At 38.2% G+C, this 24,745-nt stretch overlaps 2 protein-coding genes across 3 annotated transcripts in view; one reads left to right on the top strand and one right to left on the bottom strand.

Moving 5' to 3' along the window:
- LOC120413068 (nuclear receptor subfamily 2 group F member 1-B) overlaps window positions 1-12,749 on the bottom strand; it is a 73,129-nt gene extending 60,380 nt beyond the window's left edge. The window contains exon 1 of one of the 2 annotated variants that reach the window (XM_052710128.1): window positions 11,410-12,749. In XM_052710128.1, the coding sequence (XP_052566088.1) occupies window positions 11,410-11,938 (529 nt within the window). In that variant the 5' untranslated portion in view covers window positions 11,939-12,749. The remainder of the gene's footprint in view (window positions 1-11,409) is intronic. The other variant, XM_052710129.1, reaches the window with a different exon arrangement.
- Window positions 1-24,745, top strand: part of LOC128093425 (uncharacterized) — an 88,658-nt gene that overhangs the window by 58,329 nt on the left and 5,584 nt on the right. The gene's annotated exons all lie outside the window — the stretch shown is intronic.

Here is a 24,745-nt window from a genome sequence, read left to right as displayed (position 1 = left end):
AATTTGAAATATCAAAAGTGCTCAAACACTCCAACCAATAACTGTCCGAAAAAGATATAAGACATTCATAAAGTATTTTCAACGAGATTATTATGTATCTCTAGATAGATTTTTTTAACAAAAGTGGATTGCATGTGGCCGGGTCCGGTGGTTTAGTGGTTAGCGTGGTAGCCTCTAAATCCCAGTATGGCCTGGGTTCAATCCCAGACGGACCCGGTGGCATTTTTCGAAACGAGATTTGCCTGATCACGCCTTCTATCGGATAGGGAAGTTAAACGTCGGGCCATTTTGCGTAAAAGAGGTTTTGGGTGACTCACCACACATAACCTTCGGACGCCTAGAAATGAGCAGAAACATGCAACAGAGCCCACAAAAGATCCGGGGGTCGTTAAAGTGGATTGCTTTCCTTTGCTTTTTGGATTGCATTTACAGAAAAAAATTGTTTACGCATCGCTAACGAAACAAGATTGCTAATTTTCACAGAGTAGAATAGACTCACACTGGTTCAACAAAGTGCAATTTTGATCTTCAAACAACGACAAATTAAAAAAAAAGATTATATTTTTTTTTTATCATTTTCTGCGTTAGAAATGGTCAATAAAATCAATAAAATCTCATGCATCGCTAGCGCAACACATTTTCCTAAATTTCTCGCAACAAATTCGCGGTGGTCTGCAACTTTGAAATCCCGCTCCCAAATCCAGTAGCCCTTCCGGACGTGCCCCCCCGATAATTGGACCACCCCGGCCGGGGCCACACCACCGTTTGCGGTGGGTGATAAATTGAGTTATAATCGAGCGCGCCACCGCGCGGCGAATGCGCAAAATAAATAAATCACAGCCCACCCAAAATCTTCTACCTGAGAAGCTGCGCCGCCACTCGCCAAACCTAATAATTTAGAAGGATCCCCTCGTGGAGACGTGGACGAAGGTCGGTGGAACGAACACGAATCTACATAATCGCCCGGTGACCACCGGCGATCCCCGGTAATCGCGTGCGCTCATCCCGGCCGCACATAACCTCAATCAGTGCCGGGGTCAGAATCGGCGGGAGCTACGGACGAGGACGCCCTCCGGGGTCACTTCATTATCCGAGGGCGGCCCGAGTTTCAATCAGCGGTAGCTGCAACACGTGATGACGCAGCTGGGTTGATCCGCAAAAAAAAGGTAAACAAACGTACGCAGCCAGATTGAGTTCAGTGGCAGGGTTGCCAATTATTGCGCCGCGCGAGATATTGGGGTGAAAGGATTGTGATTGCGCATTTGTAGTGCAATTTAGGCGTGTTGTGATTCAGTGAAGCGGCGCTGCGGAAACATAATTTCTCATTATTTATCTCATTACAGAGTTGTGAGCAAGTGTTGTTGCTCGTCGGGAAGAGAGGAACTGTACCGGGGAAGGAACTGCGGCGGCGGTCGGAGGCAATTAAGAAGCTTCATGAAGCGTTTGATGCACGGTGTTCTACGCGGTGTTCAACACCGGTAATGATGATTAAAACTATCGTACGAGTAGCAATAACAGCTCTTCACCAAGAGACGTCAGATGATTGCATAATTTGACGCGCTCGCCGGTATTGTCTGCAGACACGGAGAACGGTGCTCGACGGGTAATTGAAACCGTTCAGAGTCCGACAGGAGCGCGCGTTCAGATAACTGGCCCCGGAGCGGTTAGCCGCTCCGAAATATCTGGGCCATCCATCATGCGGAACTTTTCAGTCGTCCTGGCCGCCGACAACTGCCCTCGGGGGCCTCGCAAAATCGGATAATTAAATTAAAAAATATATGATACACCTATTTATCTAGATCCGGCCGCATTGTTCTCGCCGCCGGAACGAATAGTGCTGCTGCTGCTGGTCCGGAGGGAGTCCTGCCCCCATCCCACCATCCGTGCCACAGGATTAGTCCGGCACAAAGTTCAGGCCGGGCTCGCAAAAGCCCGGAAGGAACGGGAAGATGTATCACATTCGGTCGACTTCCCCAACCTTGTCTTCCCTGCTAGTGTGATTCTCGTAGGTGACGACCAAGTTGGACCAACTTGTGTTGGTGGAGGAAGTGCCTTGCAGGCAACTGGGGAGATAATTTTGAGGTTCGTTGGGAGATAATTGATTATGAAACCCCTTTTTCCTCCTCCGCCCGCTCTGCTCTGTGCTGGAGAGCGGGAGTCGTGATAGATCGGGAAAAGTGATCCCTGTGAAATTATGCATTATTCATAAACAGAGTCGTCGTCGTCCGGGAGGAGCAGGACCGGAATCGGTCACATATGCACAATATTGTAACCTAGCGAGAGCAGGGTGTTGAGGGGGTGTCACATGGTGCGGATTTTTGTTCTGGTTGCGGGGATTGGTGAGGTTAGAGTAGAGAGTGGTGAGGTTGGATTTTGGTATTGTTCTATGACACATCGCTAATCAAATATGAATTTGAAAAAAGTTGATTTAGTTGACTTTAGAAATGTCCTTTAGACCATCAAAATCTTGTACCGAAATGAAATTGAATTTAAAGAAGACAAAATATGAAAAACACTTTGAAAATCATTTGTAAGGTTCCACTACTTCTTAAAAGTGTTTGCATTGCCAAAGATCTCTCTCAAACTTTTAATCTCTTTTGAAATGTTTTTTTATTTGTTATAAATTGCTTATAAAAAAAACTTTGCACAGAAAACACAAATTTAACAATTTCTGAAACATCGCTTGTCCAATAGTTTTGTAGATATTAATGGAAATTTGTTTTTTTCATGATTTTTAAATAGTTTCATGAAAAGCTTTTGGAAAACTACTGTTCAACGTAGTCGAAATAACATCTTTCTTTCAGAATATATCAAATGCTATGTGCATTTTTGACTTGTATTATGTCCGAAAAACATTCAGAATTTTTTTATAGGCTTACAAATTGCTTGCACAATATGTTAATTGTTTTTTTTTTAAATAATTTGTATAGTTTGAACGAATCTTTGTTTTAATTGCATTTATTTGGTTGTTTTTGCAAAGACATCAGTGGAGTACTTAACTTATGCTAACATTTGTAAAGCTTACTAAATATTAAATTCATAAACAAACTACTAAGCATATACTCGCTAACACAACATGCTTGCAGAAATTAGTCAATTTGAAGTTTATATTTATCGGATTATCGCTATCGCGCATCGCTAGTATAACAACTTTGTAGAGCTTTTTCTTCGATGAATATGAATAGCTAGCGGAACTGTTCGTCTAAACTAGCGCTAGAGCTACACGTCGCTAGTGGGACACTTCGTCCAAACTAGAAAAAACTCTATAGAGCCTTACAAATCGTAAATTTTCATAGTTTTTAAGGTCAAATGAAGATTTGTAAAGCTTATTTTGCATAAGAATCCTTGACAAACTACAAAACTTATGCATCGCTAACGCAACATATTTGCTGAAATTAGTCCATTTGAGGTTTATTGAAGTTTAAAAATGGCTATCAAAACTTTTATCAAGATTTTCGTTACAGGTAAAGAAAATATCAACTTCAAAGATTTATGAATCGCTAGAGATATAAGTGAGTTAATTTTCTTCAGAGTTTAATTATTTTTTGTTAGGAACTGAGACAATTTGTTAGTGGCTTACAATTCGCTCGCACAACATGTTTGTTGAAACTTGTAAAATCAATAAAGGTCCAGAGAACATTTGTAAAGCTTATGCATCGCTAACGCAACAAGCTTGTTGAAATAAGTCAATTTGAAGTTCATATTTAACTGTCAAAGGATTTTGCATGGTGATTTCTATTGAAGTTTATGAATCGCTATCAAAACTTTCTTCTAAACTAATACTAAGAAAGATTTTAAGTAAATGTTTATGCATCGCTTGCACAACATGTTTGTGAAAATTCATCATTATTTTGAAAATTTCCGGTTAAGCTTCAGTTAGAAAATCCCGCCTCTACCCTAGCCGTCCCGGCGGGCATGTTTCGGACCAGTGTGTGTGTGGTGAAGATACAGAACACACGTGGCCGAGCAGGGGGTTGAACTAGAGCAGCGCGCTCACACACCGGAGGCGCAATTTTTATGCTGTTTGATAGAATGTTAACAGGAAATAATTTTGCATAAATTTGCATAGAGCGCAGCCCGGGTTTGTTTCCGAATTTTTTGGGACACACTTTTTTTTTTCGAGTGAAATGATATTCCGAAAAACTGACCGGTTGGTGACGAACGCGCGCATATATCACAATATTTAATTCAATTACGTTTGATTAAAAATCAACCCGGGATTGGACGCGCATCAACTCGGGGTGTCAAATTTTAATAAATTTAGCCATAAATTAAGGCCGATGCAGGCCCCTTCGGGGCTTGTCATCGGCTGTTACCTTACAAGTGTTTCCAGAAAACGAGTGTCGACAGCTCGAGTGGTTCCCGGGACGGGTTCTGGAGGAGGGGAAAAAGGTCTATAATTTTCCTCTCAGCGTGGGTGTGTATTTTTCCCTCCTCGTTGGGGCCCCGGACACGATGATCACGGTTTCCACCATCAACGGCAATCGATCATACGAGCACGTTTCACATAAAAAAAGAGCACGGAACATTCGGCAAAGAAGAACTCTCCAGCTCCAGCGTTGCAACTCGAGATTAAAAGTTTCCCGCGCGCGCGCTCGCATACCTCTTAGGACCATATAAATATTGTTGCTGGGGTTTTTTTTCGGGCAAAAAAGTGTATATAAAATAATAAATTATTTTCTGATCGACGATGATAGCGATTTGCTGCGCGCACGGACGATCATCTCTTGCGTCGTCCCTTCCTAAACTGGGACGAGAAAATCGTTACCATCACATTAAATCTTGGGCCCATCAATAGCGCGCGGCGTGACCGCGCTGGCAACACTGCCCGCTTTTTGACAGATGCGCGGGCAGTCAGTGAGTGTGTTGTTGCCCGCCGCCCCCTAATGAACCTCCGGGCCCAATTCCAAACATACCTATCATTTCATTAACCTTATTATTATTGTTTAAATATAATTAAACCGTTAACGGGAAGAGAGGACGATCCCCGGGAACTTCCCAGGCCGGGGCGGGGAAAGGCGGGCGCGCGGGAAGACCCATTGCATAAAGAATAAGATCACGACTTTTCGGGAGATTCGCGCGCGCGTCCCCTCTCTCGGAGTACTTATGAGTTTATTTCTTTCGATTTTCTGTTCATTTCCCGGACCGACTGCAAGGGAGATGTGAGGGCGGGGAAGATCCAGGTCGCCTCTGGCGCCTGCGGGTTGGCCCTTTCGTGAGATCATTGCTTGCTGATCGGTCCACGGCAGCAGCGCATCGTCGGCTGGTGACTTACTGGCCATTATCTGGTCGCGGGACCGCGCACTTCTATTCCCTGCAGCGAACGGAGTTCGCCAGAGTCCAGAGACTTGAGACTCGGTGCAACAAAATAATATTGAATTAAAAGTTCGATCTGGAAGTGGGGCGGGCGGGACGCGCGGGAATCGTTTCGAGAAATTAAATGGAATCAGCGCGGTTCCCACCGCGCTGGGATCCGATCCCACCGATATCTGTCAAATTAGTTGCGACAGAGCGGCCGGTAGGGGCGCTGCTGCTGCGCAGCAAACGCACTCAAGTACACGCTTGTTTATGCAACACATCCATCTATTACACCGCAAAATTTATTCCACCCCTGGTTTTCGAGAGGGGGCGCGTCCACGATTTATGACCCACACTTGAGCTGAAGAGTTTCTCCTCCTTTTTTGATAACACAGGCGCGCACACTATTAGGGGGACCCACTAGTGGGCCAGCTTATTGTTCATAAATCACACATTCTCGCAAAACCCTCGGCCAGGATGTCCCAGCGAGGTTGACCCTGGGCCTAAGCAAATAACTCACCCGGAAGATTCGCAGAGTGAGGTTATGTGTGTTGTTTTTATGCAAAAAGCGCAACGCTAGAAGACGTTTTTTCATTAACTTTTACGACGCTTCGGACGGTAAATCAAGACGCGCGTCGGTTCAAGCCCTTCGCTGGCGTGACAGGTTCGCATGACCACAAAGTTCAGCAAAAAGTTCAACGCATCGGCAGGTGCACGGAAGCCCGCCGCCACGTCACCCCAAAAGTTAATCCTTTTGCTGCGTCACAGTAGGCGGCGATGTCTTCATTTGGCAGACCCACGAGCTTTCGCAGGGGTGGACCAACACAAACAGGGACGGTCAAATGTCAACGGCGGCAGGGGTGTGTTCAGGGTTAGGAAACTGCAAAAAAGGTTTCCACCGCCCTCTTTGCTGGCCATTTATATGTTAAAAGGATTAGCAGCACTTTGGTGTTGTTTACAGAAAGGTGGTCAGAGGAGCGTCTGGGGTCCGTTCACAGCTTTGACCTGGATTGGCAAGTGGGAATTGATACTTTAAACCGAGTACTCGGAATTGGACTTGCTGAGATTGGTTTGACGTTTGCTGATAAAACCGAAAAGTTTGGATATGCCACTGTTTGTAAAAAAATCTTCGTCGACGGCATTCACCAATGACAACAGGCAATTTTGACAGATGTCTGGCTCTGAGTCGACTTCTCGCGGGGTCCGTTCACCGACGACGCGATAATAACGATCATTAGGCCGCGGCCACCATCCCGTGATGATGATTACAGCGCGATCGTTTTCATCATCATCATCGAGTTATTATTAATAAGTGAGTGAGACAGCCTTCGTCGACTCAATGGAGGAAAGAGAGCTCGATCAAGCGCGATCGTGTGCAGCGCGGGACGACGAGAATTTGACGTTTCCCGAAAAAAAGAGTTTCCGAGAGGATCGAGGATGGAGAGGAAGAGTAGGTCACGATTTCTTGCATTCCGCTCTCCACGGCCTGCTGTGTCGACGATCGGATCGGAACTGGGAAGAAGCGGAGCAGCAATCGATCGATTGGAGAAGGCGCGCGCGATTGAGGTTAATAGTTACGGACCCGGACCGTGGTCACTTCCGTAAAAGGTTACGACATGGAAGGTAATTTCGGCCTGCTCGTTTTATTCAAATCGAATTACGCTCATTAGTGCGTGCTTCCTGAGGAAGCGTGCGGCCAGATCTCCTGAGAACGAGTTGAGAAAACCCATTTGCTCGATAGCGATCTAGGTTGATAAGTCCCGACGGGGAACCCGTAATTGGACGAGAGTTCTTCGCACCGTTCCGTGACCGCGTGTGCGCTATGGTCAGTGATTAAATTACTTAATTATAACTAATATCGGTTCTTACTCATCAGTGCAACGACGCGAACTCCGGTGAAGAGTTTCTCACCGGTCTTGTTCGCCTGCTACGTCGGTGTCTATAATTTCAAACCGATAAGATAGAGGAGCCTACTCGGCCCTGTTCTCTTCCCGTTTCTTCCCGACCACGATCAAGATCGTGTGCAGCGCAGCTTACTGCGCGCGGATCAAACGTCAGACGAGGAAGATTCGCAAAATCCGTATCTCGCACCTCTCGCCAGCGCGCAAATGTTGCATGTTTTGAATAAATTTAATGCTGCAAGAAGAAGTTCACCGCGGCCAGTCTGTCGGCGGTGTGACTGACGGGCTCAGTCAGCTGTTGTGCTACCTTGCGCCGTGCAAGAACCGGAACCGAGAGCGATGCACACTGCAATCTCTGCTGGAATGGAATGGGAGAAATGCAGGAGGTGGTGATCACTTGCCAAGCCGGTTCCGGTTAATAAATTCTAACAGCAGTGTTTACTTTAGGGTATCTCATAACTGGCACATTTTTGCACCGGTAGACGATCCCGAGGACCGGTACTAGACGTGGTCTAGTAAAGATTATCTCGCACGATGCACCCGGGTTGGCAATTATGCCCCGTGATATATGGGCCTGGCGATTATGTAAAGAGGAAGGTGCATAATTGCAGCCGTAACGCGATCGATCCGAATCGTTGAACCCGGTAACGGGAGAGGCACCGTTACCAGCTGTCATAAAGAACGCTGTTCTTATCGACGGGCAGCTGTCGAATCGAAAACAAGGGGCGATAAGTGACAGCCCCCCGAAAAAAAGCTTTTGGCCGCCATTTTGGGGCCGTCTTATCTGCCCGTCGTAACGCGCTGCCAAGTTTACAAACTCCGGGGCTTAATTGCCCGCGGCTTATCGAAACAGTTAAACAATCATCGCCTTAAAAAATTGGCTCTTGTTTTCGTCGTAGTAGGCCACGGCAGTGGCGCGTGAACGCGCCAAAATTTGGCAACCGTTTGACGTAACGTCGTGACGGGCAGAATTGCACTACGAACTGTCAAACTGGACTGCACTTGTCACTGAATTTCGTACTGAACTTCTCACTGAACTGATTTCACACTCAACTCTTTAGATTTCACTCCCGCGTGTCAAACCAAACAAACACGCCAAACCTCGCGCTGTTGACCCCGGCGACCCGAGGGGCCTGCCAATACGCGGTTCGGTCACGCAACCGGTAATGCAGGAGTATCACGGTAGCCATGTTGATATTTTAATCAAACTCAAAAGAGCAGGCCTACTTGGTCACCAGCGACGCCACCACCGCGCCGGTAATAACGACTGTAATAATGATGATGGTCATTTATATTAAAATTGAAGAGGTTAGAACATGCACTTTTTGTGCGGGTAACAAAAAAACTCGTTACTTTTAGCTGGTTGGAAACCCGTTTTTGAGATTAATTGACGCACGGTGACATTTGACCAAGTAGGCTCAATCCTTCCCGTAGAAAATTTATGCAAAAGATGCGACTTGTAGCACAGTTTTAGTTTCCCGGAACCGGTTCGCCGGAGTTCGGAGCTGCAGCATCCCCTCGTTTTCAGGTTGCAACTCCTGTCAAACTCATTCTAACCCCACTTTTTTTTCGGGGCCAGTAATTTTTTAAGAGTTCAAGATTAGGTAGCTGGTCGACCTCAAATTGTAGGAAATTTCCAAAGAAATAGGGTTCTACGAAGACTTCGTCGTCGGGATGCTGCGTGATAAATTGGGAGTCACGAAAAAAGGGTGCCGAATGTTGTTTTTTTTTTCTTTGCAATTCGGGCGAGATCGGGTGTCAAATGTCGGGGAATTGTTTGTTTTTGTCTTCATTGTCGGGTCAGAGAGAAACAGAGAGGGAGATTGTTATTATTATTTTGTTATTTCAGTGCGGTGCTTATCGCTTAATTGAATGATTTTGTTGCCTTTTTTTATTGTAGCATTGCTGAACTTTGGAGCTGGTCCGGGGTGGGTTGAGCCGGGTTCCGGGAACAATGAGGTCTGGTTTTGTTGTGATTAGATTATAATTATCTGAGCAGGTCGTTTTAGTCGATAATTGGCAAGTGATAGTTTCAGCTCAAATGTTACAGGTGAGTGGATGCAGAATCATAAGGTATTTAAAAAAAATCTTTTTAATAAAGACTTGAACACCGTGAGTTGAAGTTTTATTTTGGAAGATCGAAAAATGTTATGGTTTACTATTATCTTTATGCGATGTAATTTTACCTCAATTTATGTGGAATTAGTTGAATTACACATAAATCATGTAAATTTACACATTTTTAGAGGTATATCATACATTTTTCTTGCACAAAATCTGTCAACATTACAAGATGTAAGATTATCATGATTTTTTGAACAGTGTAACATTTATTTTAAGCTTCCTTGTTTGTTGTAGATAAGAGAGCAGCATCTAATTCCATCTCGTTCTAATGTTGGCATATCAGCACATTGACGTTCAATAGCAGCTCATAAAAAGCGTTTTAACTGAAATCGAGAGATAACCGCTCTATAGATAGTGAGCAAGTAAGTTTCTATCAAAAGTGTTACAAAATAAGTTGTTTAAATACTGACAATCAGCAAATTGGATCGAGTTCTTAATCGGCCAAAAATATGTTTTTTTTTTTTTAATGGAATAATGTTGAAATATTTATGGAAAATAGATATTTTGTGCCATTATTTGAAATCAATTTATGTTACAATAAAAATAACGACATATTTAGAAAAGACCTTTTGGAAAAGTACTGTTGAATTGATCAACCTTGAAACAACGAAACGATTTTGATGTAGACTAAAAATTTAAAATTTTTTCGTAAATTTTACTTTGATAAAAAAAATCTCAATACTTTTAGAAAATATTGTAAAGAAAACAAATAAATAATTGTAATTTATAAATTAAAAAGGTAAATTAAAAATTATTTTAGTTTCGTTTCTGATGAAGTAATAGAAAGGAGAGTAAATATTTTTTGATAGGCAATTTTTTTAAAGGGTAAATTGTCAAAAGATTCGTTTTTTTTTTTAAATTTAAGATATTTTGTTTATGTTAAGAAATTTCAAATATAAAAAAAAAGTTTGTTAAAAAGCGAATATTTTTTTGTAAAATTCTATTAAACTATTTAATTATAATTTTATCATATAATTTTTATAAATTCTATTTTTCAAGCAAATTTAGGCCAATTTTTCTGAGTAAAAACAAGGCTTTTAATTCATTAAAAAAGTTTGTTATCTTCGACTTGATATTTGTTTTCCTAACGTCTAAAAGAATACATTTGAAATGGAAAAATAATAGCTGAAATATAATATTTTTTATTAAATCTCATTATAAATAAAATGTGAATGCCCATAGAATAATAAATTTCAGTCTTATGTATCAATTTGCAAAATAATTCATAGAAATAAAACTTTTGCAATCTGTTTGTAACATTTTTTTACATTCATATCATAACTAATATCAGCCAAGTTCTGTTCCACTATCTCCCAAAATAACTCCGATTTTTCCACCAAATCGATGTAAGAAATGCTTTCCCATAAATCTCACCCAACGAACAAAAAAAGAAACCAAAAACTTCATCGCAAAAATCTTATCCCCCAAATCTGCAGCACAGCCCAAATAAAATCATAACAATTACGCACATGCTTTTCCGTTTCAATTCGTGTGCATTGTTCGCTTCATAAAAAAGGAAGAACCCGAAAAAAACGCACATAAAAAAACAAGTAAAGAACGAAACGAATCTTCAGGGCGTCGTGCCCAAAGGGCCGAACGAGCGCGCGCCTTTTGGCCCCCTTTCTCTCTGTGCGACCCGATAAGACGAGACGTTCAAGCATCACTAGAGGACCACGTCGACCAAAAAGTCAACCTCGACGGAACGAGGGGAACCGAAGAAAAATTACTTTTTTATGCTTATTTGTTTTGATTAATTGTGTCCCGATCTTGGAGAGGACGAGGGGCCGGGGAGCACACGACCTGGCGGGGACAATAAAGTCGCGCGCGAACCAGCCGGACAAAAGGGAGTCCCTTTAAAAGTGTCTCGCCCCTCGGCGAGGGGGAGGACAGTTCGGAGGGGGGAAACGATTCCACAATAATCATAATTTTATTAAGTCCACGTTCTGCGGTGGGAATCTCCGGGCAAACGGTTTGGCGAAGAAAGTCCCACGGTCGTTCGAGGGGATGAGCGCATGTAGAACATGTGTAAGTCTGGAACCGTGGCGGATTCCGGTGAATTTATGGCCGGGGATTTTATGGGGCTTACCTTCGCATGTGAACTGGCCGTAGTGCTTGCCGGAGCTCTTGTCGCCGCAGACGACACATTCGATGTTCTGGTTTTTGAGGTCCTGCTGGCTTCCGTTCTGGGAGTTCATGCTCTGGGGGGTGGTGCTCTGCTGGAGCGACAGGAACTCCTTCTTCTCGATGGACGAGCCGTGCTGGGACACGGCCAGGCCGAGCGCGTTGTGCTGGGATCCGCCGGTTCCGGAACCGGTCGAGGATATGAAATCTTTCTTGTCCACCGAGGAGGACGTGTTGGACTGCATCGAGGAGATCGAGGTGGGCGGAGCGGATCCTCCGCCCAGGGTCGTAATGTCCTCGCTGGTGCTGGACACGGGCAGGTGCGACCCGAGCGAGGTCGGATCCCGCCAGGCACCGTGCGGTGGCGGCGGAACCAGAGCCATCCCCCGGGGGAAGCCCAGCTCCAGCGCGCCAATCTCGGAACCCTGTCCGCGCGGGTTGTAGAACCCGGTCGCCGTCGAGGGCGACGGGCACAGGACACCGCCTCCGTACATGCTGAGCGAGTTGTGGGTAATAATATTGCTACCGGTTTTGGCCCCACAATCGGGGCCTACGCTATCGAGGAAAATTTTTCCTGATTAAATCACCGCGATTCGCAGAAATCCGTTCCCGTTTTGCCGCAGAAAAACCGGGATTTCACTCTCACTCACAGCAAAAAACAGAAACAGAAAAATCGTCTTCTTATCACAAACCCTCAACAATCATAGCTCTCACGGCTGCGCTTCCAAGTTTCCTTTTTTTTGCCCCAGCAATCATAAACACAAAAACACTCAATCCGGATTCACCGCCGCGCGATCAGTCAATCACTCGCGAATCACTGCCGAATCACGTGGATCACACCGAAATGTTTCCGTCGCTCGCGCGCTTGAAATGTTTCACCGTTGACAGTTTGCGATCGTGTCACGATCGCGCGTAATCCAATCGAAAAAAAAAGTCAGGACACAAACAAGAGCAGGCTGATAACGCAGTGTTTCGCAACTCGTGCTGATAAGATGATGATGCACGTCACGGTCACCGTCGCTGGCCACAGAAATCTCGAAATCTCGACTCGCGACCGACGATTAAAGCAACTACAACAACAACGACACAAAGCTCAGACGCACTCTCTCTGCCGGGCGCACACAACACACATCAGCGCTACTATTCAAAAGGCCTTCTTGTGCCTGACTGCCTAGAACAGTCAGTGCAAAAGGTACGCGACCCGACCCGACCGACTCGACTCGACCTGTTTGCCCCACTCTCACTCATACCCTTGCGACGACGACGACGAGATTACAGACACACAAAAAGCCGACACGGAGAGTGGAGGAAGAGAGCAAAGAAGTCGGAAAGCGCTCGCAGTCAGAGCAGCCGTCTCACTTCGACTGTGTGTATTGGCATGCTAGCGATGGCTAAATCCCAGCCGGCCCGGTTACGACGAGGAGAAACGGAGTCAACAGAGTGAGCGGAACAACGGCACGAAAGAGGAACAGAGAGAGAGCGCGCGTACGCCTGCAGGCGACGTGAGCTGTTACTTTGAATTACACGCAAACGGAAGGATGAGGAGAGGGCGACCAGTCAAACAGCCAGCGGTCGAGGTTGTGCTCTCGCACACACATCGACAACACAACACGGTGTGCCCCAACCCCTTTTCCCTTTCCATCGTGCCCGGCGGCGGCACCAATACCACCACGCGGGCCGCACGCCACGCCTTCATCTGCCCGATACCGGCTCGATATTGGCCTTTCCACACGCAACTGTTATACGAAACTGTTCGAAACGGTACCAACGCACCGGTCGTCTCGCTCTCCAGATCTCTCGCTCTTGCTTCCTCCCCAGTCTCGCGAGAGAGGAGAAAACTTCTCCTCTTCCCATTCCACACAGCTCTCGCACGCGTTCCACGCGGTGGGAAAAAAGGACCTCGCACAGTAGCAGCCCGTTGGCCGACGGAACCGGGGTGGCGCGGGAGCCGCATTCCGTCAAATCGAATTATAATCGAGTCGTCACTCGGGACGAGCCTTTGGCCCCCCCACCAGTAGCCGTTGGTGACCAAGCGGTCAACGTTCCAGAACCGGATTACGACCCCCTCCAACCTCCGCGTTCTCCTTCTCGGCGTAGAACGAAAAAAAGCGAATCCTTTCAAACCGGGAATCGCAGTTGGCGGCGGTCAAGCGAATTTTCGGCCTACTTCGCCATCGCTGCGGCGAGGCCCAAGTTTAGAAGATTATCTGTTGACCGCGGGGTGAATGGGGCGAACGACGAACCGTTTTGTGAAGCGCCCCGGCGGCGGGGTTGATCCGGGAGTTTTTTCTACTCTGCCCTTGTGTCATTCGGATTCTTTGCGGTGGCGGCGTCGGCGGCGGTTGTTATGATTATTTCTGGTGCTGGCTGTCCGTTTTGCTATTGTGTTCCGGGTTTAATTGTCCGGGTTCTGTTGTTGTTGTTGTTTTGCGAGACGAGTCTCGTTGCGGCATTGTAGGGAGTAGAAAAAAAGTATGGATTTTCACAAACTTGAAAACTGTTACGCGTTCCGGGGTTGGAAATCGATATTTCGTCTCGGTTAAAGCTGAACTGGAACTTTCGTTAGCTGCTTTTCGTTAGTTCTTATCCTGGATAATTAAACAAAACTCACAAATTTGAGACTGTATTACTGTATAATCTACGTATCTTACACACTAACCAAAAATCGTGATTTTCTGAGTTCATTTTTTTTAACTAATTTTTCAGTTCAACCCATAATATCATTTTTTGTTGTAGTATCTGATTGAACTCAGAAAATCATGATTTTTTGATAAGGGTGTACATCTCAAATACAAATGTCATTCCATGGTTGCTTTAAGTCAGTAACTGAGTGTGTGTTGTCTACGAATAGAAAAGGATAACTACTAACGTTGATTTTTTTAATTTAAATTTCGTATTGCTGAGAGTTCAGCAACTATTTTCAAAGAAGTGTTTCACATATTGGTTAACAGATCTAATCCTTAGTCATTGTGACTGAAATGGGTCGAAACGGAAACGGATAACAAGCAACTGGTATCTTTAATGTAGACTCTGTTTTTATGTTTGGTTTCCACTCGAAAGCAGAACTAGCTCATGTTATGAAGATAACTATGATACCGATAGTTTCCAAAGAGTCTGAAGGAAGAGATTCAATTAACAGTCTATTTCTTGGTTGACTATCAATTTTTAAAATGTCCACGCTAAACTCAAAACAAAACTTTCGGATTTCTAAGCTTCAGGTTGGATTTGTACGAAATGAAAAGCCCTCGAAATATGCGCCATGGGACAGTAATCATGGATCACTGCATGACATTACATTGATTGCTGACGATTGCGATTGTTTAGGACCGTAACCTTAACGCGTATTTATAGATCTTCACTGCAATCTGCTGGGAATGCAGTTTATGAGTGGCTGCAACAATTATATGTGTAAGGCATTATTGAAAGAAGCCAAGCAAACTAAAATAAAATTATTCCCCAGTTCACTAGCAGACTAAGAATGTAGGCCTTACACCCTATGGCTTATTTAAATACCTTCTTCTTAGAGTTTATTAGAAATGACGTCCGTATTTGAGAAGTCAATCGCGATTTATATACTCCTTATTTAAAATTTCATTAGAGTGGATCAAACCCTAAATTCCAATATATCCGAAAACAGAAAAGTCTATCAAAATATTCAAAAAGGCTGTTTCTTGAGAACGAAAAAATATAATAATAATTTTTATACAAATTTTTGAAATTACAAGCCACACAGTAAAAAACATGGCAATATTACATCTGGGATGGGGTACATCTTTTATGTCAGAAAAATTGTACTTCTACCTCTGAAAATGTGTAATTTTTACACTTTCCTGGTGTAATGTCACATTTTCAGTCTGAATTGAGGTAGAATTACTTCATAAAAAACGTAATTTTCAACCTTCCAAAAAAACACCTTCAAATGAAAATTTGGTTTATTGGACCTTTTCAAATAAAACTCCAGAAATGTTAATGTAAATGTAATACAACAAATTCCAATATATCCGAAAACAGAAAAGTCTATCAAAATATTCAAAAAGACTGTTTCTAGAGAACGAAAAAATATAATAATAATTTTTATACAAATTTTTGAAATTACAAGCCACACAGTAAAAAAAACATGGTAATATTACATCTGGGATGGGGTACATCTTTTATGTCAGAACAAAATTGTACTTTTACCTCTGAAAATGTGTAATTTTTACACTTCCCTGGTGTAATGTCACATTTTCAGTCTGAATTGAGGTAGAATTACTTCATAAAAAACGTAATTTTCAACCTTCCAAAAAAACACCTTCGAAATATACACATTTTTTTCTGTGCATGTCAAAATCTTTAAATAAAATAAAATGTTCCATCAGAGGCGCCGACTAGTCCAAAATGTTGGGAGGGCACGGTTGTTTTCCGAAATCGTTAGGTGAGAGTGGCGATTTGATGTTTAAGTTTATTGTATATCACGAATTTTACCAATATGAATATTACGATGTGATACGACTTTTTTCATTCGGAATCCATTTTTTTTTTGAAAAAGATTATTTATTAAAAAGTGATTGAGAATGTTTATTGGGGGAATTTTTTATATGTTTGGAAGGCGAATTCGTTCTAATTGGCATATTCTCACTTATTTTCCAGAAGTAACAGTCAATAATAAAAATGATCAGGTATTTAAAATTCAACAACACTAATATTCTAAAAATGAAAACAAAAGTAAAAAGCAAAAATTTAGAACTTAAGAAATTGGAAAATACACATTTAAAAAACTACATGTTTTCAAATCTGCAATTTAGAAAAAAAAAACAGAAAAAAAATAAATATTCCAAAATTTAAAAAAAAAAGTTTAAAAAACTCTAGGGTTAAAAAAACTCATGGCTTAAAAATTTTAAGAAATCAAAAGTAGAAATTCAGAAATTAAAAAAATCAGAAATTTGGAAATTACAAAAAAATCAATGTTTAAAAAAATCGAAAATTTAACATCAATTTATTTGTTAAGAATTTAAGAATATAAGAATTTAAAGAATTTAAGAATTTTGGAATTTAAGAATTGAAGAATTTAAGAATTTAAGAATTTAAGGTTTTAAGAATTTAAGAATTTAAGAATTTAAGAATTTAAGAATTTAAGAATTTAAGAATTTAAGAATTTAAGAATTTAAGAATTTAAGAATTTAAGAATTTAAGAATTTAAGAATTTAAGAATTTAAGAATTTAAGAATTTAAGAATTTAAGAATTTAAGAATTTAAGAATTTAAGAATTTAAGAATTTAAGAATTTAAGAATTTAAGAATTTAAGAATTTAAGAATTTAAGAATTTAAGAATTTAAGAATTTAAGAATTTAAGAATTTAAGAATTTAAGAATTTAAGAATTTAAGAATTTAAGAATTTAAGAATTTAAGAATTTAAGAATTTAAGAATTTAAGAATTTAAGAATTTAAGAATTTAAGAATTTAAGAATTTAAGAATTTAAGAATTTAAGAATTTAAGAATTTAAGAATTTAAGAATTTAAGAATTTAAGAATTTAAGAATTTAAGAATTTAAGAATTTAAGAATTTAAGAATTTAAGAATTTAAGAATTTAAGAATTTAAGAATTTAAGAATTTAAGAATTTAAGAATTTAAGAATTTAAGAATTTAAGAATTTAAGAATTTAAGAATTTAAGAATTTAAGAATTTAAGAATTTAAGAATTTAAGAATTTAAGAATTTAAGAATTTAAGAATTTAAGAATTTAAGAATTTAAGAATTTAAGAATTTAAGAATTTAAGAATTTAAGAATTTAAGAATTTAAGAATTTAAGAATTTAAAAATCTAAGAATTTAAGAATTTAAGAATTTAAGAATTTAAGAATTTAAGAATTTAAGAATTTAAGAATTTAAGAATTTAAGAATTTAAGAATTTAAGAATTTAAGAATTTAAGAATTTAAGAATTTAAGAATTTAAGAATTTAAGAATTTAAGAATTTAAGAATTTAAGAATTTAAGAATTTATGAATTTATGAATTTAAGAATTTAAGAATTTAAGAATTTAAGAATTTAAGAATTTAAGAATTTAAGAATTTAAGAATTTAAGAATTTAAGAATTTAAGAATTTAAGAATTTAAGAATTTAAGAATTTAAGAATTTAAGAATTTAAGAATTTAAGAATTTAAGAATTTAAGAATCTAAGAATTTAAGAATTTAAGAATTTAAGAATTTAAGAATTTAAGAATTTAAGAATTTAAGAATTTAAGAATTTAAGAATTTAAGAATTTAAGAATTTAAGAATTTAAGAATTTAAGAATTTAAGAATTTAAGAATTTAAGAATTTAAGAATTTAAGAATTTAAGAATTTAAGAATTTATGAATTTATGAATTTAAGAATTTAAGAATTTAAGAATTTAAGAATTTAAGAATTTAAGAATTTAAGAATTTAAGAATTTAAGAATTTAAGAATTTATGAATTTAAGAATTTAAGAATTTAAGAATTTAAGAATTTAAGAATTTAAGAATTTAAGAATTTAAGAATTTAAGAATTTAAGAATTTAAGAATTTAAGAATTTAAGAATTTAAGAATTTAAGAATTTAAGAATTTAAGAATTTAAAAATTTAAGAATTTAAGAATTTAAGAATTTAAGAATTTAAGAATTTAAGAATTTAAGAATTTAAGAATTTAAGAATTTAAGAATTTAAGAATTTAAGAATTTAAGAATTTAAGAATTTAAGAATTTAAGAATTTAAGAATTTAAGAATTTAAGAATTTAAGAATTTAAGAATTTAAGAATTTAAAAATTTAAGAATTTAAGAATTTAAGAATTTAAGAATTTAAGAATTTAAGAATTTAAGAATTTAAGAATTTAAGAATTTAAGAATTTAAGAATTTAAGAATTTAAGAATTTAAGAATTTAAGAATTTAAGAATTTAAGAATTTAAGATTTTAAGATTTTAAGAATTTAAGAATTTAAGAATTTAAGAATTTAAGAATTTTAGAATTTAAGAATAACCAAAAAGATACACAAACGGTTTTTAATGAAATCAAAAAAAGCATTTTGGCAATTTGATACGACCAAAAATTTGCAATTTTTTAAAATGAAATCAAGAGAAAAATTACCTAAAATTACCCAAAAAAAGCGCAATTCCAGCCCAAAACAGGATTTTTTTAGGTACTTTTTTCTCGACCCTCTCCGATTTCAATGAAACTTTGTAGACATGTTATCCTAGGCATATATAAGCCATTTTTGTGTATATGGAGCCAGTAACACTCGATAATGACATTTTAGAAGGGCGTACGTGTTTTCAATATTTTTGTATTTCGTAATTTAAATATTGCTGTATCTCGAAGCCGTTGCATCATATCAAAAAGTGGTCAAAGACAAACTTGTAGGAAATTTGACGGGCTTTCCGAAAAAAAATACACTGAAAGAAAAAAAACACTCTACTTTTATGAGATTTTTTGATTTTTAAGTTTAAAAGTTAAATTTGAAGGTGAGTCCACGATTTGTTTTGGGCTCACCTTCAAATTTAACTTTTAAACTTAAAAATCGGCTTCGAGATACAGCAATATTTAAATTACGAAATACAAAAATATTGAAAACACGTACGCCCTTCTAAAATGTCATTATCGAGTGTTACTGGCTCCATATACACTAAAATGGCTTATATATGCCTAGGATAACATGTCTACAAAGTTTCATTGAAATCGGAGAGGGTCGGGTACAACCGATTCCCTATTTGACATGGAATTGCTCAATATCGAATTTATCAGCATTTTTTTAAATGTAAAGCTGTCATCAAATGACCATTTTGAAAAGTGTTTCAGTTTATTTTCGTCAAATCCTGATCTACAATGGCAAATCGCAGAATGTTGCGTCTGAAAACTTAATGATTGTTTTGGCAAGAGTTTGCGTAAGTTTGCTCTTGTATACTAAGCTTGCTGGTTTTCCTACCTAGTAAGCATAATAGAGCGCAGTAGTATAGATAAAACGTTGTCGATTTAGAAAACAACAAATGTTTTTGAACTATTTTACAGATTTGCTTACAAGAATTCTATCCAATTCCAATTCAGTTTTAAATATTATTTTCAATTATTTCTGTGATTTTTTTTTGTAATATTTAAAATAAGAATATTTTTCTTCCAAAATTTCTGGGGGGCACAATGTATGGGCTGCCCCCCCTGCCCAATTTTAAGGGGGGCAAAAAGTACCGTGCCCCCCCAGAGTCGGCGCCCCTGTGTTCCATCCTTATGCCGGAAAAAAATGGGTAATTTTAACTCTGAAAATGTGTAATTTTACATCTTTTCTGGTGTAATGTCTAAATTGAGGTAAAATTACATCATAAAAGAGATAATTCCTTCCAAAATAACACCTTCCAAATTTACACAATTTTTTATTGTGAACACAGCTAAAAAGTGTATAATTTTTAAGGCGTAAAATTGGAAGGTTAAATATTAACTCTCTAATGACTTAATATTACCTCGATTTAGACTGAAAAAGTGACATTACAACGAAAAGTGGTAAATTTATACATTTTTAGCTGGGTGCTGAACAGTGGTTCGCAAAACGGCCTCAGTAGAGAGTATTGTTATCGATCATTAAAAATTGTGTGTGTTTTTTTATTTTGCCCGAATGGAAAATGCTTGGCTTTTGAGGTCCTGGAGATGAAGTCAAGAAACCTTAAGAAAATTTAAGGCGAGATCGTAATTTTTTATAATTATGAATTGAAGTTGTTTATGGAGTCGATGCGGTTTTATCCATCCAGAAGCTGCCTTTATTGTTTGATTCCATTTGAAAATTGACTGGTTTAATGAAAATTTTCACTGTTTTTTGAATTAGCTTCACTAAAATTAGCGAAGTTTTTTCGCTGGACCATGAAGAGCTGCAGGATTCCAAAATCAGCCAGGAAATTTATTCGCAGCAGTTTTTCGTCACCCGTAAAAAAGAAAAACATCTTCAAACCGATCGAAACTTGAAAACACACACAATTTTCCAGCAAAAAATGACAAAAACTTGATAAAATAAAACACATACTACTGATGATAAAACAGCTCATTTACCAGTAAGAAAAAGTCATGCTTGTGCTTGAACAGCCTTCTACTTCGTAGATGTAAACAAAGTGAGATCATTCAAAAATCGCATGACGCATTGTCTCTATCCATCACCCAGATTTTTAGAGCTAATATTAAAAATTTCTTTTGACTTAAAATGTAATATTTATTACCAAGTGGTGCTCAGTTTAAAAATATGCAAATTTGGAAGGTGTAATTTTGGGAGGTTGAATATTACCTCTTGTATGATGTAATTTTACCTCAATTTAGACTGAAAAAGCGACATTACAACAGAATATTAGTTTTCAAGGGTAAAATAACACATAAAAGACGTACCCCTTCCGGGATGTAATATAACAAAGATTATTTTTTCTGTGCATGATATGTTTTACTGTGAATCCTGATAAATTGATTGATGCTGGTTTGCTGGGTCACTCACCACGGTTGGTCTGCGTTCGATCCTAGTCGGCCTTAAGTGCCGTTTTTCGAGACAAGATTTGTCTGATCACGCCTTCCGTCGGAGGGGGAAGTAAATGTAAGTCCCGATCTAATGTAGAAATTAGTTCCTCAGGTCAGTCCAGATGTAGGAGTTCTTGGAAAACCTGCTTTGCTGGAGTCTCTGGTCGGCACAAAGTAAAAAAAAAATCATGGTAATATTACATCCGTTAAGGGGTGTACATCTTTTATGTCAGAAAAATAGGTAATTTTTACCTCTGAAAATGTGTAATTATACCACTTTTCTGGTGTAATGTAACCTTTCCAGTCTAAATGGAGCATTTCCATTCGAGCAGTTTTTGTTTTTTTCTACAATGCATTCCTTATGGGAGAACTGTCATTTCTACCACCCGAATCGGGTGCTCCATTGAGGTAAGCAACATCATAAAGAGGTAATATTTAACCTTCCAAAAATTACACCATTCAAATTTACACATTTTCTACTGTGCAGTTGGACTCACAATCCAAAGGTCGTCAGTTCGAATCCCGGGTGGGATGGGAGCTTAGGTGTAGGCACAGGTATGATTGCCTCACCGTGTCTAAGTGTTCGAACAACTAATTTCAAGTAGAAATCTTGCAATAAACAGAAAAAAAATCATGGTAATATTACATCTGGGAAGGGGTACATCTTTTATGTCAGAAAAAGGTGTAATTTTACCTCTGGAAATGTGTAGTTTTACCACTTTTCTGGTGTAATGTCAATTTTTCAGTCTAAATTGAGGTAAAATTACATCATAAAAGAGGTAATATTCAACCTTCCCAAATTACAGCTTCCAAATTTACATTATTTTTTTCTGTGCAGAGATTGCCAAGGCCTTGCTGAAGAGCGAAAAGTGCAACGGATTCAAAAAAGGTGAAGTTTGGAGCTGTGGAATCAGAATCAGTGGCTTTAAGAATACTTGGTCAAATTAGTCATCGTTCGCGATTTGGTGCGGGTCGCAAATCGTACGTCCATTCCCCGATGTAATGTGAACCCTCTGCGTGGGTCTCCGCACCATTTTAACCCCGACTACCGGTCGGCACCAGTGCCACGAAATCGAACCAGAAAACCCCCACCCCCTGAGAATGGGGAGAGGACCATTAGAGCTTGGACATTCGAGCTCTCCTGTGTCAACTCTTCAAGTAAGACAGGGTTTCGGTTTTGCTTAAAGTGCAAACGATATTTAACCATCGCTAGCACAGCGGCCTATTTCGTCGGGTGAATTGAGACTGCTGACCGAGGAAGACGTACGACTGTCACGAGTTCGTCTCAGACAGTCGTGTGGTGGTTCAACGAATTGTAAACGATTTTTTAAGCCTATCGGCGCACTCATTTTGGATGAAAACAATAACTCAAACAATGTTTCAAAGGTTGAAGAACTGCCTATTTTCACTGTTATCACAAAACATAAAAATTTGAATCGAACTCAATCGAAATGAACAACGAAGCTGAACGAAGAAAATTCCTCCGCCCAAGACAGCTGATACAATTGAGGCTGGAACAAGAACCGGAGAGAGACAAAAGCAAACGACGACGAATGAATCTAATGAATTAACAAACAGATGACGATTAAATTGAAATGACCTAGAAAGTGGGAGATAAAAATATGTGTTAGGGCGACGCCGCGGCTTATTGGTGGTGATTATGATGCTGGGTGTGTGCGATTGTGAGTGTGTAAGTAAGTTAATGTATGGTTTGAGCCGGGGGTATGTCTGGGAATGTGTCTTCAATCGACTTGAGATTTAAAAGAATTTTCAAGAAAAGCAAAACAAACAAAACAAACAAAACAAACAAAACAAACAAAACAAACAAAACAAACAAAACAAACAAAACAAACAAAACAAACAAAACAAACAAAACAAACAAAACAAACAAAACAAACAAAACAAACAAAACAAACAAAACAAACAAAACAAACAAAACAAACAAAACAAACAAAACAAACAAAACAAACAAAACAAACAAAACAAACAAAACAAACAAAACAAACAAAACAAACAAAACAAACAAAACAAACAAAACAAACAAAACAAACAAAACAAACAAAACAAACAAAACAAACAAAACAAACAAAACAAACAAAACAAACAAAACAAACAAAACAAACAAAACAAACAAAACAAACAAAACAAACAAAACAAACAAAACAAACAAAACAAACAAAACAAACAAAACAAACAAAACAAACAAAACAAACAAAACAAACAAAACAAACAAAACAAACAAAACAAACAAAACAAACAAAACAAACAAAACAAACAAAACAAACAAAACAAACAAAACAAACAAAACAAACAAAACAAACAAAACAAACAAAACAAACAAAACAAACAAAACAAACAAAACAAACAAAACAAACAAAACAAACAAAACAAACAAAACAAACAAAACAAACAAAACAAACAAAACAAACAAAACAAACAAAACAAACAAAACAAACAAAACAAACAAAACAAACAAAACAAACAAAACAAACAAAACAAACAAAACAAACAAAACAAACAAAACAAACAAAACAAACAAAACAAACAAAACAAACAAAACAAACAAAACAAACAAAACAAACAAAACAAACAAAACAAACAAAACAAACAAAACAAACAAAACAAACAAAACAAACAAAACAAACAAAACAAACAAAACAAACAAAACAAACAAAACAAACAAAACAAACAAAACAAACAAAACAAACAAAACAAACAAAACAAACAAAACAAACAAAACAAACAAAACAAACAAAACAAACAAAACAAACAAAACAAACAAAACAAACAAAACAAACAAAACAAACAAAACAAACAAAACAAACAAAACAAACAAAACAAACAAAACAAACAAAACAAACAAAACAAACAAAACAAACAAAACAAACAAAACAAACAAAACAAACAAAACAAACAAAACAAACAAAACAAACAAAACAAACAAAACAAACAAAACAAACAAAACAAACAAAACAAACAAAACAAACAAAACAAACAAAACAAACAAAACAAACAAAACAAACAAAACAAACAAAACAAACAAAACAAACAAAACAAACAAAACAAACAAAACAAACAAAACAAACAAAACAAACAAAACAAACAAAACAAACAAAACAAACAAAACAAACAAAACAAACAAAACAAACAAAACAAACAAAACAAACAAAACAAACAAATTTAAATAAGTTTTTTTTGTTTTTTCGTATTTTTGTATTTTTGTATTTTTGTATTTTTGTATTTTTGTATTTTTGTATTTTTGTATTTTTGTATTTTTGTATTTTTGTATTTTTGTATTTTTGTATTTTTGTATTTTTGTATTTTTGTATTTTTGTATTTTTGAATTATCGTATTGTATTCTCATAGTTTTCCACGGCACAGATCCAACTCCGGCGCCACATTCCTTTTTAAATCGCAATCATTTCTAACGCAATATTATCGCTAATTTATTGCCATCCCATCAGGGTGACAATCACGCGCTGTGCCCTTCGGCTGTCATCGCCGTCGTTTGAACGCTCCATTGATGGTCATATTGAGGCAATAGGCAGAACTCCCCCAGAACCAGCAGAAGGTAGTGATGAAAGGAGGCAATCAAATGACAAGATGAATTGACGCAGAGACAGCAGAAAAAAGGTTTATGAATTAACGCGAACAGAATAGTGCATATCAATGGCGTGATGACATTTGCATACACTTGTAACACAGACAATAAACATTTAGATTAGCGAGAAAATGGCTAGCAAATTGAGTGGGCTGGGTTAAATTTGATGTTTGATTGTAATTTATTAGACCCTTTGTCGATTTGATGATAAATTCTTCAGTTATGAAGGTTT

Source organism: Culex pipiens, chromosome 3 (assembly GCF_016801865.2).
Source record: "Culex pipiens pallens isolate TS chromosome 3, TS_CPP_V2, whole genome shotgun sequence".
Classification (NCBI taxonomy): domain Eukaryota; kingdom Metazoa; phylum Arthropoda; class Insecta; order Diptera; family Culicidae; genus Culex; species Culex pipiens.
Note: the sequence above shows the minus strand (reverse complement) of the source record. Positions and strands in the feature narration are given on the sequence as shown.